This window comes from Ascaphus truei, chromosome 1 (genome assembly GCF_040206685.1).
Source record: "Ascaphus truei isolate aAscTru1 chromosome 1, aAscTru1.hap1, whole genome shotgun sequence".
Lineage (NCBI taxonomy): Eukaryota > Metazoa > Chordata > Amphibia > Anura > Ascaphidae > Ascaphus > Ascaphus truei.
In genome coordinates this window covers 416835055-416856515 of record NC_134483.1, presented here as the reverse complement: position 1 = coordinate 416856515, position 21461 = coordinate 416835055, and the positions used below count along the sequence as shown (strand labels likewise).

The following is a 21461-nucleotide window of genomic DNA, read 5'->3' as shown; positions in this document are numbered from 1 at the left end:
TTTTAGCAAATCACTTTATCTCCCTGTGCCTCAGGCACCAAAAAGAAATAATATATTGTAAGCTCATCTTGGCATGGCCTGTGCCTGTACAATGCTGCATACCGCGTGCTATAGTGTAATTGTGAAGCACTTTGAGTCCCATTGGGAGAAAAGTTCTATATGAAATAAAGTTTTTATTAAAGTTGTTATTATTTAATTAAAAACAAAATGCTGGTCTTGGGGCATACTTTCTTATTTGAGTTACTGACCAGGCTTTGCTACTCAAGTGCAAATGTTTTTAGAAAGAAATGTACAGTACTGCTGTGATTTTCCAAATTTAAACCTGGGCAAATTTCTAGCCATTGTTTTGAGTGCACATATTGTACATATAATGGGGCCTATGCAGAGAGCAGCGAATTTTCGAAATTCGCCATTTTTTGGAGATAATCGCGCAGAAAACAGCAGAAAATGGAGATTTCCGAAAAACGCGCCAATTTTTCTTTTCTATTTGTAAAACTCGCCTCGCGGCTGGCGAAAACCTCAATCTCGCCAGTTTTACAAATATCCTAATGCAGAGAGCCGCGAACGGCATCTAGCGGCTGTTCGCGCCAATAAAATGGCGCTATTGTCTCCTTTTTCCCTCGCCAGAAAAAATTGGCAAGAAGCTGCCGCTCGCGGCCATTGCAAAGGGAAAAAAAAAGGCGCGCATTTGTTTTTACAAGTTTCTGAAGCGCGCATCTCGCCAATTTAAACTCGCCAGACGCATCCATGTTAAACATAGCAGAATTCACACTTTTCTGCATATGGAGAATAAAACTCTCCAAAAAAGCTACTTTTTAATAAATTCGCCAATTTTAAAATTCGCTGCTCTCTGCATGAGGCCCAATGTCTACTGCCTAGTGGTTTTACTCATTGTCTCCCCTTTTTTTAGGACACCACTTTAATGCTATATACTGCCGAGGCCAATTCTATTGTAAGTACTTGTATTGAACATATTATCACTAAGTGCATAGAGTAGCTATTATTATTTCAATTAGGGATCATTTCAAGGGTGCATTCGCTATCACGAGCATGATCAAGTGACTTTTATACTATAGATTCTTCCATACTTCCAATTAGCTTCTTTTACAGCTAATGTCTTATGCTATTTAATGTTAAATATTTTTAGTAGTAGTCCTTAAACCAATATTCAGGCATCTTCATGGATACCATAATATTTGCTTCTTCTCTCACCTTCCATTGTACTGTATCTCATGCCATTGCCTGCTCTGGCATTATATACACTGTATTGGGATAAATGCCAATATTTTCATTAAATCCTATGAGAGTTTGTGATATTCTGTATTAAATGGTTAGGGCGTTGCAGGCAAATATCTGCAATATTTCTCAAACTTCTACACCACATTAATGAGAGAGGTCAGTGTCTCAAACATGTTAAAAATTGAATGAAAACATTTGTACATCTGTATTGTATTGTATGTCTTTATTTATATAGCGCCATTAATGTACATATCGCTTCACAGTAGTAATACATGTGGTAATCAAATAAATAACAGATAATATAAATAACAGATCATGGGAATAAGTGCTTCAGACATAAAAGTAAAGACATCTGCTTTAATAAATTGAGTTCAAAAGTTCTCTCTCAAACAATACCCATTCCACTGGGCCTAGTAATCACGAACACTCCAAGGAGGGCATTTATGTCTACATGCAATGCTATGCTTTGCATGATGGGGTTTGTTGTTGGTTGTGGACATAGGGTTGCCAGGTGGTGATGCTTCTTGCTGACACAATGCTCCATCACTTTAGTATCCTACCCAAAGTACAGTGCAATAACTAGTACTATAAGGGGACTTGCATCAAATCAGTCCCAGGGCTTTATGCAGTGCAGCCCTCTTGTGATAGCGTTCTTCTTTAGCTCCTTTCCTAAGGTCTCCGTTGTGAGGGACACTTCCCTGATCTGCTTTAGCTTCCCATACTAATCGCCTCTCTATAAAGCCGCGCTTATAGTGCGCGCGAAGGATGACGTCACCTGTCGCCGCGAGCGAAAGTTGTAATTCGCTTTCCGTCGCGTTGCGCTTACTATAAGTGCACGCAACGGCGGCAATACATTTGTTTTGTCGTGATGTCGCCAGCACTATAAGTGCTGCCTAAGGGACACTTCCTCGTTTTGCTTTCACTCCCTATACTAAGGGCCTCGCTATAAGGGACACTTCCCTGTACTGTAGAATAATAACAATACTTCCTTTCTAAATCTAACTAATCACAGCTTAGATCCTTACTTGATCTCTGCTTTCAGCATCTCTCTGTTTCCAACGGCTCTGGAATCCTCCAGCTCTTCTCTCTTTTGTCACCCCCCTCCCCCCTTGTCTCTGGACAAGAAAAGGGGCGGAGATAGGCTCCTGTCTGGTCATTGGCAGATAACTATCTTCCTCTTTAACCCTCTACAGTAACCCCAATAGGAGGAGGGTTACATAAACAAAGTTTATGTACCTTCTCTTAATAAAATAATGGCTTTGAGATTTCCATAATGTATCTTTTTGTACAGAGACCATTTTGAAGATGAAAAACACTAGTACACGTGCAGTGGATTTGAACATATCAATGTGTTTACTAATCCCTGTCAGAAGCATTGCATGCCTCTGTAGCACCACACAGGTTAATTATGTTTAATTCCTACAGTTAGACACAGGTTTTGTGTGTATTCAAAGCTAAGGCCGCTACTACAGTGGCCGAATGGGCGACAGAGCGCATGATGTCACGAGCGCCTATCGCTCGCGCGAAACATGCACTGAGGTCCGAGGTGTGGGAGAGGCGTGGTGGAGACATGGCTGTGACGTTACGTGAGTGGTTCGCCCTCATTGGCTGAACCCCACACGTGACCCAGCCATTGCAAGACAAGCACAAAAGTGTCTTCTCAAGAATTGCACGCACGGTCATGTTTCTTCGCTCGCGCACTCTATGGGCGGCCTCATAGAGAAGAGGTCTGTTGTTCGAACCGTGCATGCACGTCGCTGCCACTATAATTGCGGCCTAACTTCGCATGGGATAGGAAAGTACTGTTTGAAAGGTTTTGTTATCCTGATGCTTGTTAGACCATCGGTTATACAGTTGTGTGAAAAAGTAAGTAGACCCTCTTTGAATTCTATGTTTTTTTATATAGGACATAATAACAATCATCTGTTCCTTAGCAGGTCTTAAAATGAGGTAAATACAACCACAGATGAACAACAACACATGACATATTATACCGTGTCATGATTTACTTAACAAAAATAAAGCAAAAATGAAGAAGCCATGTGTGAAAAACTAAGTACTGTATACCTTATGATTCAATAGCTTGTAGAATCACCTCTAGCAGCAATAACTTGAAGTAATCGTTTTCTGTATGACTTTATCAGTCTCTCACATCGTTATGCAGGAATTGTGGCCCACTCTTCTTTACAACGTTGCTTCAGATCATTGAGATTTGTGGGCATTTTTTTATGCACAGCTCTCTTAAGGTCCAGCCACAGCATTTCAATCGGGTTGAGGTCTGGACATTGACTGGGTCACTGCAACACCTTGATTATTTTCTTTTTCAGCCATTCTGTTGTAGATTTGCTGGTGTGATTGGGATCGTTGTTCTGTTGCATGACCCAATTTCGGCCAAGCTTTAGCTGTTGGACAGATGGCCTCACATTTGACTCTAGAATACTTTGGTATACCGAGGAGTTCATGGTCGACTCAATGACTGCAAGGTTCCCAGGTCCTGTGGCTGCAAAACAAGCCCAAATCATCACCCCTACACCACCGTGCTTGACAGTTGGTATGAGGTGTTTGTGCTGATATGCTGTGTTTGGTTTTCACCAAACGTGGTGCTGTGCATTATGGCCAAACATCTCCACTTTGGTCTCGTCTGTCCAAAGGACATTGTTCCAGAAGTCTTGAGGTTTGTTCAGATGCAAATTTGCAAACCTAAGCCGTGCTGCCATGTTCTTTTTAGAGAGAAGAGGCTTTCTGCTGGCAATCCTTCCAAACAAACCATACTTGTTCAGTCTTTTTCTAATTGTACTCATGAACTTTAACATTTAACATGCTAACTGAGGCCTCTAGAGTCTGAGATGTAACTCTTGGGTTTTTTGCAATTTCTCTGAGCATTGCACGGTCTGACCTTTGGGTGAATTTGCTGGGACGTCCACTCCTGGGAAGATTGGCAACTGTCTTGAATGTTTTCCACTTTTGAATAATCTCTCTCACTGTAGAATGATGGACTTTAAATTGTTTGGAAATGGCCTTATAACCCTTCCCAGATTGATGGGCAGCAACAATTGCTTCTCTAATATCATTGCTGATGTCTTTCCTCCTTGGCATTGTGTTAACACACACCTGAATGCTCCAGACAAGCAAACTGCAAAAACTTCAGCTTTTATAAAGGTGGTCACACTTGCTGATGATCAATTAATCAAGGGCATTTGTTTAGCAGCATCTGTCTGCAAATTAGCATCTTAATTCCTATGGAAGCAGTAAGGGTGTACTTAGTTTTTCACACATAGCTTCTCCATTTTGGCTTTATTTTTGTTAAATAAATCATGACACGGTGTAATATGTCATGTGTTGTTGTTCATCTGAGTCTGTATTTACCTACTGTAATTTTAGGCCTGCTAAGGAACAGGTGATTGTTATTATGTCCTGATATGTAAAACCGTAGAATTCAAAGAGGGTGTACTTTCTTTTTCACACAACTGTAGGTTCTTATTTTTTATATAATGAATGAGTAGTTCTGTTTATGTGCAGGAAAATATGTCATTAGTACAGTTACTGACAATTTGGGAATGAAGATCATTATTAATTCTCTTACCCTTTATATTTCAGGATAATTGCAGTAAATTTGTACTTCTATGTTATGTTCGGGAGCTGGAAGTGCTTGTACAAGAGATAGGTATTTTGAAGACCGAGGTTGCACAAAAGGAAGTGAAACATAATTTGAAACAATTGCGTTTGAATTTAAATGTGTCAAAGAAGGTACGTGTCATGCTTTATTTAGTCTACTCCACTGTATATTAACAAAATAATATTTATAATGAAATAGCCGACAATTAGATATTAAAATAGACTTACACTGTAATCTTCTGTGTATCATTATTTTAATTATCTCTTCCAGTCTACAGTACTGTATATTTGATTGAAAGTCTAAACTAAATTAACATTGGTATTTATTCCATGCTTCAATACTTCAGAATATATTCAGTATTAGAAGGACTAAGCTTCCAAGACTAAAAAAGTTTATGCTAATTATGTGTGTAGCCCTGGGTAGTTTGGGGCTATAGGTCGGCCCTCTACCTGGCTGATACCTGGTAAGGGCAGGTTGCCAGGAGTAATCACAGGTTTTCCCCACACAAGCAGTGCAGTGAGTCTGTGAAGGTAGTGTCATCAGGCCTTGTGTTCAATTAGACACAGGGGTGGTGCTTACTGGAGCTGTACTTAATGCACTGTGCTTCCTGATTTAGACAGTCTGTCCCTACCGTGAGAGGAGCATGGTTACCCGTACCAAGCTGTCAGGGCTCTGTCAGGCTTGAGGCCTCCCTCCAGGGAGTGTGGGTTAACCATACCTCCTATTCCTCCAGGGAATAGGTGAAGTGTAAGAACCACTCTTGGTGCCCTTGGCTGGGAGTGAGTTCAGGGACATCCTAAGGGTGGATACCCTTAGAAAAACTGCTGTGATTGTGGCTGCTGAAGAAGGAAAATAAAATAAAGCATCCGTACATTTTTTTAAATACCTCCTGCCTGAGACTGAAGTATATTTGGAAGAGGAGGATGTGTTCTTTTGCAGAGACCTTACCCCATACAGCTGGGAGCTGCACAAGATGGAGGAGCTGCACCTATGAGTAGAATTTGGGCAAGATCCCAGAAGCCTGTCCTGTCAGTCCCCTATAACACCATGCGGGAGACTCAGGGCCCCCTGTTACCAGCAGGTTTGCACCACACAGAGCCATGTAACTGGAGTAGCATTTCCCCTAGGAGACCCTATGTGAGATTGGGGGGAAAGGGGGGTGGACACGGGGTTACATGTGTTATTTTTGCAAAATAAAATGTTCAAATGCTATTTAACAGTGACTAGTTAAGGTTCTCCTCTAGTGAGGAGATAGGCAGGAAAGCCGCTTTAAAATGCACTCAGTTACCCAAATGTGGAATGCTTAGTTGTCAGGTATGTCAGGCCAAGTACCTTATATGTATAACCCCCTGTGTGATGCAATGCACATACTCACACTGCTCCCCAGCAGGTTCCCCTCCAATGTGCTATGGACATGTGACTATTGATGGACATGATAGCAGCCAATGATAAAGACTGTGGCAGAGGTGGGACTAAGAGGGAGAGGAGCTATTAAAAGGGGGACGGCCATGATGGAGTCATATCTGCACGAAGTTGAGGGCAATTAGGTTCGTCTGCAAATTGTCGAGAGTGCACAAGTACACGTGGCAGTAGAATCAGCTGATCCCAGTCAGGATGTGACTAGGTGTTTTGAGTACTGTCAGAAGGGACCCCCAACGGCTACAAAGCACAGCGGTATTGAAGCACTCTTTGACGTACAGGCCTGCAACAGTTTGTACACAACAAGCTCCCACTGTGTTCTGGCACCATTACAAAGCCAACATACTGTACCCAGGATTGGGTGGCTCAGTAAATACTGACACTGACATACTGTATACCTGCGCAGTGTTACTATTGAATGTAATTGTATTATTACTGTACATGTGATGTGTAGGGGTCCTCTACCGAGGACCACCGTGTCTTAAGGTTGACCAAGAATAAAGATACCACTGATATACTGTGTTCTGATTTGTCACTGTCTGACAGTAGGCCGTGTGGCACCTTAAGTATTCATAGGGACTCAGACCCCCAACTCAGCATTAGTTGTAAGATTGAAGGGCGGAAAAGAGGAGTTACATGTGCATGGAATCTAATTGTACCTGGGCCTGTGTGACCTGAGAATATAACCGAATAGTCCCCTGTTACTGGTCTTGCAGCAAGACTACTGATCATCTTCCCTATCAGTGCAGACACAGTGTGATGCATGGTTCGGACGTAGCTTTCTCAAAGGGTAAGGTAACCCATTGCAGCTGCTCACAGTAAACAGCTGTGACTTGACATATCAAGATCTTAACTAGGGCAAGATGAGCCATAGTTGATAGAGCTACATTTTTCTATCCGCCTCTACCTCCCTCTTACTGTAGGGTTATGTATGTAGGGTGAGCTGATTCAATTACTTATAACAGGATATGTTCCCTAAGTACCTTTTTCTCTCCACATAGTGTATCTGCTATGTAAGTCCTGTTAATATCCAGGCGTTAGCAGGTTAATCTATAGGCCAATGACCCCCCTTCTTTTTTCCTTGAAAGTGAAGGCAGGTACAGTAGGTGGTGACACATGGCCTGTGTACAGCCCCATTGTAGGTGGGTACAGTCCATGAGCCCCCCCTTCCAGAGTTTTCTATGGGAGTAGCCAAAAGTTAGTAGTTTTTCCCCTCAGCTCCTCAGGGAGTGAGGAGGGAGAGATGGTCCTTGTCCTCTGCTCCCAAGTGAGAGAGGACGGAGCTGTAAGCCTTCCCCATGTGGCCGGAGATCGGCGATATCCCGTGCGTGTAGGCAAAACGACAAGGGAATCCAAGACGCAGCCGGTGAGATGGTGATATACAATTTGTCGGATTATTCACTATCGAGTGCTGAGACTAGTGTTTTACAAAAGGGCCTATCCTTTGTGCCTACCCACACCCAAGATGCCTTCAAGTGGGAGGTTGATATGTACAGATTGCACAGACATCTAAGGCTGAAAGATTTCTTCTCCAAGAGTGGCCTGAACGATCTATCCAGTGGCACAGAGATGAATCCATTTAAGCCTAGGAGTACCTTTGATCCTCACTCCACTAATCCGAACATTGCCACGTTTATGAATCTGGTAACTAAGGACTCTCGCAACAGCCTAAAGAACCATAAGACGAGTTTCAATAACCTGTCCAGAGATGAACGATCAGCCCTCAAAACACTACGGGACAACAAAGAGATCATTGTGAGGGCTGCGGATAAAGGTGGGGGGATAGTTATACTCAACTATCAATATTATAGAAAAGAAATTGAACAGCAGCTCTTGGTAGCACATCACTATAGACGACTGCCTGGTGACCCGACGACAGCCTATAAAAGGGAAATTGATGGGATTATCCAGCTTGGCTTTAATAACACCTGGATTACAGAGGAGACCTGTACATTTTTGACTCAAGATCATCCAGTGATGCCAGTGCTGTACACTCTCCCTAAGATACACAAGTCCTTTGCGGCACCGCCGAGCAGACCCATCATCTCAGCCCGAGGGTCGTTATGCCATCCTCTCTCACAACTTGTGGATTTTTATCTGCAGCCACTGGTGGCCAGCATGGGTTCATATATTAAGGACACTACAGACTTCATCAAACAGCTTGGTGACATATCCGTTGATACATCAGATTACATTTTTGCCACACTGGATGTGTCTAGTCTGTACACCAATATCCCCCATGCGGAGGGCTTGGAAGCAGTTCGCGCTAAATTTGAAATATTTGGTGTACAACAAGGTCCTCCTGTGGAATTTCTCATGTTATTGATTGAAGTCATTCTACACAAAAACTTTTTCAGGTTCGAGAAACATCATTATTTACAGCTTACCGGGACGGCCATGGGTTCAAACATGGCGCCATCTTACGCGAATCTGTTCATGGACTTGTACGAGCGGACACATATACTTCATGATGTGTTTTATATCCAACACATTGTCAAATATCTACGCTATATTGATGATGTGTTAATTTTGTGGGATGGCAGCGAAGAGGATCTGGTAGCGTTTGTGGCTTCTTTGAACAATATTCCTTCTACAATACGCTTCACTCTTAGTTACAGCACTAATGAGATTGCTTTCTTAGACACAATTGTGTACAAGTCTGGTGGCATGTTGGCTACCAAACTATACCAGAAGAGCACTGATAAGAATTCATTACTGTGTGCAGCCAGTCACCATCCCTTGCCACTCAAAAGGGGTCTCCCCTACTCACAGCTATTAAGAGTGAAGAGGATTACAACTGATCCAGAGGAGACCGAAAGGGCCTTGGGACAGATGGCTGCCCGTTTCCGAGAGAGGGGCTACTGTGAAAAGGACATCCAATACGCCTTACAAAAGGTGGGACAGATTGATAGGAGTGTATTGCTGACACCAGTGTCCAGAAAGCCGGAGACCAACAGACTCAACATAGTCAGCACCTTCAGCACCGCCTCTAATGACATCAAGCGATGCATCCGGGGGAATTTGCGGATTTTGCAGAATGATGAGAGGATAGGCACATGCGCCAAGGAACCACCGTTATTCTGTTTTCGTCGTGGCCCTAGTATCGGGGATATGGTGACAGGATCTGATCCCATAGAGAAATATGCCACCTCTAAAACCTGGCTGGCCAAGAAACCAGGCTCATATCGTTGTCATGGCTGCACAAATTGCCAGTTCATGCAATTGGGCCCAAGTTACAATCATCCCCACAGTGGCATTCCTATCAAAATTCAACAGGCACTTAATTGCAATTCTAAATTCGTTGTGTATTACATCCGATGCCCTTGTGGATTCCTGTATATTGGTAAAACTGTGAGGATATTGAAAGAGCGGATGGCCATGCACCGCACTACAATTAGGAAAGCCCTAGTGAGTGGTGGTGATGACATGGACCTTAAATGTCTCCCCGTCGCGAGACACTTTAAAGAACAGAGACATTCTTTGGCAACGCATAGATGCATGCCTATCCTTCAGGTCCCTGTTCCCACGCGTGGTGGGGACAGGGGTAAGATCTTGCTACAACAGGAGGCCAGACTCATTTATGAACTACGTACTTTGGCACCAGGAGGACTGAATGAAGAGTTAAAACTGGGCTGTTTTTTGTAAATGGTTTATTATACCTTGCATATTGAATATTGCTTGCTTTGGTGTTTGATCATGTTTTTTATTTATTTCTTTGTGTGTGGTCACTATTCTTCCATAGCTTCACTTCCCTTGCACATTGTCACTCCCATGGCTTTTTTATTGTCATTATTTATTATGTTTGGTGCAGCTGGGTCTCCTGGTACCTTTATTACTGTTTATAGTGGCTTTATTTAACATTAGTTTAAACCACAGGCTTCTGTGTATGTATTGGCAAGTGGATCATCAGGAAGCGCATACCATGTGGAAACACATAAGAAAATACTTATGGTGCAATATTGTGCAAACAGTGATTAAATGAAATGTCTAGCACAGAATGTGGACACAAAATACTCACAAACGTGAGGTAGGATACAGACACATAAAGGTATCTTTACGAACTGATGTCAGTCTGTAGGATATGTTGATGCCAGGGGAGTGTGGTTCTCAGCTGACCTTAGGATATAGAAACACTGGACATAGCGTAGACTGTTTGGCAATTTAATAAATGAAGTAGTTAAAATCCAATCTACTCACATGTAGCTAGATAAAAAACAGCATTTTAGATCTCAATGATCTCTGCACATATCGCTTGATGCTGCCACCGGATGGAGTCTCTCTCTCGGATCTTTCTCCTTCTCTGCTGTGCGTGTCACGGGTGCGTGTCAGCGACCGGAAGTGACGTCATCAGCATCCGAGGGTTCCGGTGGGTAGAGACAGCGTCACTCTACGCGTTTCACCTTTCTTGGCGTCCTCAGGAGTGACGTTGTAGGCAGTGTAGCTAGTATTTATACACCCTCTAATTAGCAATTGATTAGTTAACTGAAAATGCTGGTAGACAATTATCTTTAGGGTTGCGATGACCCGGATAGCTGCTCTGGTATATAGCATGAGTGTTTAAACACGATCTTGCAGGGCAGTCAGTGAGACTTTAATACTGTATACTGCAGATGGTGATCGTTTTTGGACTCTTGCTATATCTCTCTTGTGCATAAGTGAAAAAGCATTAACGGATACCAGAATCTGTACATTAGCCAAATCGCCTATATAGGCAAGGACAGTTGTATAACACATATATCTACAGAATCCTGGCCTATTAATCAAACATGTATCAGTGGTAATCTACTTTGTAAAATGCTTAGTGCATTGGATACTGTTCGCTACTGTTGGCATCATGATAGAGGTAATATATTGCCACATGTGCTGGGCAATTCATTAGCAAAGATACACAATAAATTAATCCTCTGTATCATACATATGCAGAGTTCAAAAAACATTTAATAAAACAACTACACCTAATCTATAGTGATCTAGTAATCTACCTTTAAAAAAATTAATAAGAGATATAAAAATATATAAAATATAAAATGTCCTGGGGGGGGAATAGAGACAAAATGTTAATGCAGGAAATATAAGAATAAACTTATAAAATCTAAAAAATCTGATAAAAACTCATAAGAAAGGTTTAATGTCAAATTCTAAATTCAGGCCTGAGGGGGGCATGGTATTAAGTTCAAACATCCAGAAAGACTCTCTCTTTAGAAGAGCTGAATGTCTGTTGCCACCCCTCCAATGTGGCATAACCTGTTCTATGGCCTTAAAAGTTAACCCTATTGGATCCGAATTATGTTTCAACAGGAAATGATTGGAAACACTATGGGTAGTAAGTTTTCTCCTAATGTTTCCAATATGTTCCAGTATGCGTGTCTTCAAAGGGCGAATCGTTTTCCCAACATATTGGAGACCGCAACTGCACTCAAGAAGATATATTACGAAATTTGATCTACAGTTGAGATGCTGTTTTATGTTATACATTTTTTTAGTTGCATAAGACGTAAAATTGTTGGTGACTTTAGACCTAAAATTGCAGGCTGTACACATTTTACAGCCATAAAAACCTTGTGTCGGATTCAACCAGCCAGAGTTATTAGCAGTATTTTCCCTTAGTGCGCTAGGGGCCACAATGTTTTTAATATTTGGGGCTTTCCTATAGACCATTTTCACCTTGTCCGGTAGATGTTTCCCAATGATTGGATCATTTTTTAGGATGGACCAATGTGAATTGATAATGTTGTTAATTTTAAATGCGTCCTTGTTATATTGTGTGATAAATGGCACATTAATATTTGTACAAGGTTGATCTTTTGGTTTGGGTACCAACATAGATTCTCTAGATGTATTGACAGTTCTTTCTAAAGCATTGTGGATGACATCCTCTCTATACTTCCTTTCCCTGAACTTCCTCGACAGGACCATCGATTGTTCCTGAAATACATTGTTGTCAGAACAATTACGCTTCAAACGTCTATACTGTCCATATGGAATGTTAGTGATCCATCTATTAAGATGGCAGCTTGACCGTAGAATATAATTATTTGCGTCAACATCTTTAAAATAATTTTTTGTTTTGATGGTGTTGTTTTCTAAGTATATGGTGAGGTCGAGGAAGTTCACCGTGGAGGCACTGGAAATAGAGGTGAATTTCAGATTAAATTCATTAATGTCCAGATTTTTGAGAAATGTATCTAGATCTCCTTGTGGACCCTTCCACACAAAGAGGATGTCATCTATATATCTACGCCATGTGACCAAATTTGCGCTATGACCTGCCCATGACCATATGTATTGATCTTCCCACATGGCCATGAGGAGGTTCGCGTAACTAGGCGCAAATTTGGTCCCCATGGCGGTTCCACATAATTGGAGGAAAAATTCATCACAAAACCAGAAGAAATTCCTATTGAGGACAAATTCTATGCATTTAATTAAAAATTCTATTTGGTTAATGGGCATAATTCTCTCCTTTTCCATAAACAGGTTGGCGGCTCTGCATCCATCCTCATGTCTAATCGATGTGTACAGAGCCGTCACGTCTGTAGTGACTAATATAAAGTTTTTTTCCCACTGGATATCCCTCAGCATCAGGATCACATCGGTGGTATCCTTTAAGTAAGATTTTTGTTTTTTCACAATCTCTTGGAGATAGTGATCTATGTATTCCGATAAGTTTGCTGTAAGGGATCCTATACCGGAGATTATTGGTCTCCCTGGGGGTTGCGTCAGATTTTTATGGATCTTTGGTAGGAAATAGAAGACAGGGAATATCGGATCCTGTACATTAAGAAATAGGAATTCATATTCTTCCAATATTCCCTGTCCTCTACCATCCTCCAGAAGGGACTGCAATTCCTTTTTAAATTCAGTTGTTGGATTGCTGCCTAGTTTCCGATATGTAATATTGTCCCCTAGGATCCTATTGGCCTCCCTAATGTAATAATTGTGATCCATGATGACCACACCCCCTCCTTTGTCTGCTGGCTTTATTATAATAGTTTTATCCAGTGATAATTCTTCTAACGCTATTTTTTCATCTTTTGTTAGATTCGTATGCTGGCTACTTCTCCTATATGGGAGAGCCTCCAGATCTTTGGTCACTAAAGATATATAGATGACATCCTCTTTGTGTGGAAGGGTCCACAAGGAGATCTAGATACATTTCTCAAAAATCTGGACATTAATGAATTTAATCTGAAATTCACCTCTATTTCCAGTGCCTCCATGGTGAACTTCCTCGACCTCACCATATACTTAGAAAACAACACCATCAAAACAAAAAATTATTTTAAAGATGTTGACGCAAATAATTATATTCTACGGTCAAGCTGCCATCTTAATAGATGGATCACTAACATTCCATATGGACAGTATAGACGTTTGATGCGTAATTGTTCTGACAACAATGTATTTCAGGAACAATCGATGGTCCTGTCGAGGAAGTTCAGGGAAAGGAAGTATAGAGAGGATGTCATCCACAATGCTTTAGAAAGAACTGTCAATACATCTAGAGAATCTATGTTGGTACCCAAACCAAAAGATCAACCTTGTACAAATATTAATGTGCCATTTATCACACAATATAACAAGGACGCATTTAAAATTAACAACATTATCAATTCACATTGGTCCATCCTAAAAAATGATCCAATCATTGGGAAACATCTACCGGACAAGGTGAAAATGGTCTATAGGAAAGCCCCAAATATTAAAAACATTGTGGCCCCTAGCGCACTAAGGGAAAATACTGCTAATAACTCTGGCTGGTTGAATCCGACACAAGGTTTTTATGGCTGTAAAATGTGTACAGCCTGCAATTTTAGGTCTAAAGTCACCAACAATTTTACGTCTTATGCAACTAAAAAAATGTATAACATAAAACAGCATCTCAACTGTAGATCAAACTTCGTAATATATCTTCTTGAGTGCAGTTGCGGTCTCCAATATGTTGGGAAAACGATTCGCCCTTTGAAGACACGCATACTGGAACATATTGGAAACATTAGGAGAAAACTTACTACCCATAGTGTTTCCAATCATTTCCTGTTGAAACATAATTCGGATCCAATAGGGTTAACTTTTAAGGCCATAGAACAGGTTATGCCACATTGGAGGGGTGGCAACAGACATTCAGCTCTTCTAAAGAGAGAGTCTTTCTGGATGTTTGAACTTAATACCATGTCCCCCTCAGGCCTGAATTTAGAATTTGACATTAAACCTTTCTTATGAGTTTTTATCAGATTTTTTAGATTTTATAAGTTTATTCTTATATTTCCTGCATTAACATTTTGTCTCTATTCCCCCCCCCAGGACATTTTATATTTTATATATTTTTATATCTCTTATTAATTTTATTAAAGGTAGATTACTAGATCACTATAGATTAGGTGTAGTTGTTTTATTAAATGTTTTTTGAACTCTGCATATGTATGATACAGAGGATTAATTAATTGTGTATATTTGTTAATGAATTGCCCAGCACATGTGGCAATATATTACCTCTATCATGATGCCAACAGTAGCGAACAGTATCCAATGCACTAAGCATTTTACAAAGTAGATTACCACTGATACATGTTTGATTAATAGGCCAGGATTCTGTAGATATATGTGTTATACAACTGTCCTTGCCTATATAGGCGATTTGGCTAATGTACAGATTCTGGTATCCGTTAATGCTTTTTCACTTATGCACAAGAGAGATATAGCAAGAGTCCAAAAACGATCACCATCTGCAGTATACAGTATTAAAGTCTCACTGACTGCCCTGCAAGATCGTGTTTAAACACTCATGCTATATACCAGAGCAGCTATCCGGGTCATCGCAACCCTAAAGATAATTGTCTACCAGCATTTTCAGTTAACTAATCAATTGCTAATTAGAGGGTGTATAAATACTAGCTACACTGCCTACAACGTCACTCCTGAGGACGCCAAGAAAGGTGAAACGCATAGAGTGACGCTGTCTCTACCCACCGGAACCCTCGGATGCTGATGACGTCACTTCCGGTCGCTGACACGCACCCGTGACACGCACAGCAGAGAAGGAGAAAGATCCGAGAGAGAGACTCCATCCGGTGGCAGCATCAAGCGATATGTGCAGAGATCATTGAGATCTAAAATGCTGTTTTTTATCTAGCTACATGTGAGTAGATTGGATTTTAACTACTTCATTTATTAAATTGCCAAACAGTCTACGCTATGTCCAGTGTTTCTATATCCTAAGGTCAGCTGAGAACCACACTCCCCTGGCATCAACATATCCTACAGACTGACATCAGTTCGTAAAGATACCTTTATGTGTCTGTATCCTACCTCACGTTTGTGAGTATTTTGTGTCCACATTCTGTGCTAGACATTTCATTTAATCACTGCTTGCACAATATTGCACCATAAGTATTTTCTTATGTGTTTCCACATGGTATGCGCTTCCTGATGATCCACTTGCCACTTCTTCAAACAAGGATTGAGAAAGAAATCCTACACCAGGTTACAGCTGCAATCAACCACTGTGTTTGTTTAAGTATCACCTTATCATTATTTTATTGATTATATTACTGTTGTTTTAATGTCAATGAGCGCCATTTTTGGTTAAACACCTCACCTACACTATTCTGTGTATGTATGTCTGCCTTGTGTTGGTGCCGTGGGTGCAGCGTCGCCCTTTCAAACAGTGTCTACTACTGCGCCTGCGCGGACTGTGTGCTGGCGTCCTAGGTTGCCAGGGTTACTCCATACGGGTTCTTTGACAGTGCACAATGCTGTTCCCCATTGGCTCCCCGGCTCACTCTTTGCCCTATGACGCGCAGGCTGGTCAGATGACGCGCTGCATCTCCCGGCACCGGTCGCAAGTTGCGGACATCAGAGCAGGCTGCCCTGATCACGATATGGATCCCCCTGCTCGTGGATTTAGGACGTTAGTCGCGGACGTCAGAGCAGGCTGCCTGGATCACGAGATTGATTTCCTCTGCTCGTGGATCCAGATGGCTCCTTCCTGGTCCAGGTATTGGTTATTCATGTGTGGTGCTCAGCTGCTTAACATGTGTCTAATGACAGGTTGTTGGTGATTGGTTAAACTTTATCTGTTTGCACTTGGGGTGTGGGTATATAAGTATGGTCACTGTTAGTTTTGTGTTTGCACGGCCCTGAGGAAGGTCTCCCTGTGAGACCGAAACGTTGGCTTTCGTGTATCTGTTTGCTTCAATACAGTTTATTTTGGATTACTCCTTGCTGGTTGCTGTCTAATATAGCTACTAAGTCGATTGATTTCACTACTAACTTTCCACCTGATACACCTCCACTCAGGGAATCATTTTTATTCCTTTTTTAACTCACCTGTACATACTTACACTTGTTTCGGCGTGACTACTTGTCAACATTAAAGTTTTGTTATTTTCTGTTTTTATACAGACTGTGTGTCTGTTACTGTTGATATACTCTCATTGGGGTAGTAGGAATTTTGGTTGAAATTAATGGATATGTATCCTTGTTAATTATACTTGTGCATCATGAGTGCGTGCCAATAGGGACCTGGGTGATTCTGTTCGCCATTTGTGTTTTTGCTTTTTCTCCTCCCTACGCACCTGCAGCCTTATACTTGATTGTTTGTTTTTGGTACTGAGCGATAACTGTATTTTTGTGTGTTCATCTGGCAGACCACTCAGACCTCCTGCAAACCTGCAGGTAGAGCACCATACACACGTGGTAATACGCTTACTCCCAAACACTGGTCCCTAAGTGAGGTTGGGGTGGGAAACCGTGTTACAGTACATATTGGTCTGTACCTGACAATCTACCAGAGACTACAAGGCTTCCTTTTATCCAATGCAAAGATATACTGGTAATCAGTGGATCGCACAGCTGAGCAGACACTTACCTAAGACTCATAGGGGCCTATGCAGAGAGCAGCGCTATTTCGAAATTCGCCATTTTTTGGAGAAAATCGCGCAGAAAACAGCAGAAAATGGCGAGTTCCGAAAAACGCGCCAATTTTTCTTTTCTATTTGTAAAACTCGCCTCGCGGCTGGCGAGAACCTCAATCTCGCCAGTTTTAAAAATATCCTAATGCAGAGAGCCGCGAACGGCATCTAGCGGCTGTTCGCGCCAATAAAATGGCGCGATTGTCTCCTTTTTGCCTCGCCAGAAAAAATTGGCAAGAAGCTACCGCTCGCGGCCATTGCAATGGGAAAAAAAAGGCGCGAATTTGTTTTTACACGTTTCTGAAGCGCGCATCTCGCCAATTTAAACTCGCCACACGCATCCATGTTAAACATAGCAGAATTCGCACTTTTCTGCATATGGAGAATAAAACTCTCCAAAAAAGCTACTTTTTACTAAATTCGCCATTTTTAAAATTCGCTGCTCTCTGCATAGGCCCCATAGGCTGCAGGAAATTGCACACCGCATCAAAGTTATCTTATACACCACTGGGACTATAAGCCTATAGTTAGTGTATAGCTACACTGTCCACTGGGTTGTATTACTACAACTATATCTTGTCCAACAAACCACTAATGCACCCACTGCTCCTACCCCCAAGCTACACAGCGAGTGTTCCTTATCCATTTGGGCTGGGGCTGCACCCTATAGATTGCATTGATCTATTCTTCCCATTGATCTTTACCGTTTCTGAAAGGCTAAGGTACTCATCACAGTCGCCATACATTGTGGTTTTTCTCACTAAGCAGTGGGCTCATACAGACCTACTCTTAGTGGCGTTATTATTGATGGAATGCAAACACACTGTAACTTTTGAACTCGGGGAATATGCATTTTCAATCCTCCCTGATCTATTTTAATTGAGGTAAATATAAAAATTGTTATTATTGCTATTAAAAACACTTATCTACCAGTAACAGAGGGACAATTCGGTTATATTCACAAGGGCATACAGGCCCAGGTACAATTAGATTCCATGCATATGTAACCCTTTTATCCCATCCCCCCCTAAGTGAGAGGGGGGGTACTCTCCTTCTCTGGTTACTCAGGTGTAATGGTGCTGCAACCTGCTGGTAACAGGAGGGCTGAGGGCTCCGCGGTGGTGTGGGGAGAGCCAGGACAGGGACAGGGGACAGATTACCTTGTTTCTCCAGATGGTGCAGTGCCTCCAGCCAGTGAGGATCCTCTGGGGTCTTCAGGGGATAGACCCTCACTGACACTCCTCATGCAGAGACCAGAAAGCCACACAGCAATGTCTTTTTCTTTGCAGCTTTATTGCAGATACTGCATGTCACAGCAGTTTTGTCTACCTAGTTCAGAGCCCTGACTAGTAGCATGGTCTTCTTCCCCCCTCCTTCCCCTCAGCATGGGGGGGAAGGGAAGAGACATCTTTCTTCTTGTGTTGTCTCCTCTATCTCAGCTCACTCTCTAATCTAACTCACTAACTGAATAACTGATTACTTAATTTAGGAGGTGTGTCCCAATTTGAACATTTCAGGGGAGTGTCTCTGACTTTGACTCATTACAAGCCAAAGCCGGATACAGATTGGCCCACACACCGCAGGGGGCATTCCAAACAATATCCACCCCTTTGATTGACAACCTCAGAGTTGCAAGGCCCGCCCTCAAATATTGCTACACATTCAAGGCTGAAATACACATACAGACCTCTTGAAGGAATTAACCTTTCCACTGCCTGCTCTTAACAGGACTGACAGAGGAAAAGCCCAGAAAAGGAAGTAACTGCCGGGAGGCTATGTTACACATATAAGGTACTCAGCCTGACATATACCTGACAACTAATCATGACATATTTTGGTAATTGAGTGCATGTAAAAGGGACTTTCCTGCCTATCTCCTCACTAGAGGAGAACCTTCTATGACAGGGCTTTTTGTTTCTGCTTCTATTTAACAAACTACAATAACATTAACAGTGTCTTTTTGCACTGACAACAACTCAGTGTAAGGAATAACCCCACATTTTGTGAGTATAATTTGCACAAAGTAGGCTCTGTATAAAAGGGTAAAGACACTGTCTGTTTTTTTTAGAAAATACTGTATCTGGTGAAGAGGTTTGACCTTGTCAGAAAAGCCACCTTTTCTTTGTCTCTTTAAATAATCTTAAAATAATGTCAGTGCTTCATAAATGCTTTCTAGGCACATTTGGCCACAGCAACTACATACCGTAGATGTTTTTGTTAAGAAAAAAAATTCTCTATTTACTGTAGCTATGGTCTTAGAAGTAAATAGAAAAAAAGGATGGTGCAAAAAGCGCTAAAGCTAATGGACACAATAGGGCCTATGCACTAAGCGTTCATAAGCCACTTATCAAGCACTTATCGCGTAAAATGCCTACTTCGATTCTGTAAGCGGCGATAAAAGACTGAATCACCCCCCAAAATTTTGTTTAAAAAAAAATCGCAGAGTGAGCGACGAGAAGCCACTTTTCACCACTTTTTGTCAGGTTCATAAACCCGTGCAATTCTAGTAGCAGCGATTAGGTTATCGTCGCCTATCACGGCTCTAGAATAGCAATTTTCAGTCCAAATCATCATGCCAGGAAAATTTGGCGTGAGGGTGTTGGAAACCTGCTTAGAAGCGGCGAGACGGGACTTAGGGGAAAAAAATGCATTTTTTCCTGCATCGGATTGATGCCGGGGGTCTCCGGAGCTAATATCCATTAACATCAGCAACGGAGAGACACCCGGCATGAACCCGATGCATGAAAAATGCATTTACAGGCAACTTCATTATCTTAGCCGCTTACCGTGTCTAGGGGTCCCCGGGTCATCCCCACGGGTGTCTGGGGGCCCTCGGGTGGTACCCACGGGTGTCTGGGGGTCCTCGGGTGGTTCCCACGGGTGTCTGGGGGCCTTCAGGTGGTCCCTGGGGTCCCCACAGTGGTCTCCGGGTCCTCCCCGCAGGTGTCTGTGTGTCCTAAAATGGTCCCCGTGGGCATCTGGGGGTCGTCGGGTGGTCCCCGTGGGTGTCCGTGGGTCCTCGGGTGCTCCCCATGGGTCCCCGCTGGCCTGCGGTACGATTCCTGTATTTAAAAAAAAATAACCATGGCCTACATTTCAATAAGTACACCTCCCCCCCAATCGCCAATCTGATTGGTTGTACTAGACCATGTGACTCCCTTTGTATGACGTCACATCCTTTCCCACAAATTACTCAGTCACATGTTCTACTACAACCAATCAGATTGGCGATATAGTTCTCACAATCTGATTGGCTGAAGTACCACGTGAGAGCAGCCATTTTAGATTTAGTGATGTCATGTTAAAGGGAAATGAAGTACAGCCATTCTGATTGACTGGCTTCACTTCCTTTACATGATGTCACATCCTAAAAAAAAAAAAAAAGGCACATGATTCTAACAGCCATATTTAAGGCTGTGACATCACAGCGCTGGGGCGTGCTCTTCTCCAGTACCTCTGAAGCCCCGTGTGTGCGCACACACCATCACGTGGCCGCTACCTGCACTATCCTGTTCGGCTGCCTGCATACATCTTCTTCGGCTGGCCGCCCACGCACAGCTTCTTGGCCGCCCGAGCAAAGCTTTTTCATCCTCCCGCTCACAGCGTCTTCCGTCCCGCGCACACCAGGTTTTTCTGCACACTGCCTGCACTACCCTAAATAATCTTGGGGGCGCGCCCACCAGATTGTGCACCGCTAGCCTGGATGATATCTACAGGTGTATCTGTTTAGATATACCATTGTATGACAATTTGCGCACCACTGCATTCAATCACAACACCCACACACAAACTCAATCACAACACAGACACAGCACACATACTCAATCACAATACACAACACACACATATCACAACACACACAGACACAACATACTCAATCACAACCAACACAGACACAACACACACTCATCACAACACACACACTCAGTAACAACACACACACATACACAACACACACTCAATCACAACCAACACACACTCAATCACATCACACAAAGACACAACACACAATCATAACAATCACACACTTTCACCTGGGGGGGAAGTAGTAAGCATGCTCTGGTCCCCCGTGTTCTGCTGCAAACTGGGGCGTGTAAACAGACAGGAGAAGGAGGGGTTGTTTGTATGTAGTGAAGGCCCCACCCCGCAGCAAGGCCCCACCCCCACAGCAAGCAGAGAGTACAGAGAAGCAGCCAGCATGGAGCTTTAGCTTGTTCAGCTGCGCACAGCGTCTGCCGGCCCACGCGCACCAGGTGTCGTCGCACGCCTCCTGC

The 21461-nt window shown here is 42.5% G+C and overlaps 1 protein-coding gene across 6 annotated transcripts in view; it reads left to right on the top strand.

The window, feature by feature from the left end:
• Positions 1-21461, top strand: part of IL15 (interleukin 15) — a 75551-nt gene that overhangs the window by 53208 nt on the left and 882 nt on the right. For 4 of the 6 annotated variants that reach the window (XM_075614685.1, XM_075614702.1, XM_075614723.1 and 1 more), the window contains 2 exons: positions 911-952; positions 4837-4986. In XM_075614685.1, the coding sequence (XP_075470800.1) occupies positions 911-952; positions 4837-4986 (192 nt within the window). Of the gene's footprint in view, positions 1-910; positions 953-4836; positions 4987-18915; positions 18979-21461 lie in introns of all 6 variants that reach the window. The other 2 variants (XR_012803901.1, XM_075614692.1) reach the window with 2 other exon arrangements.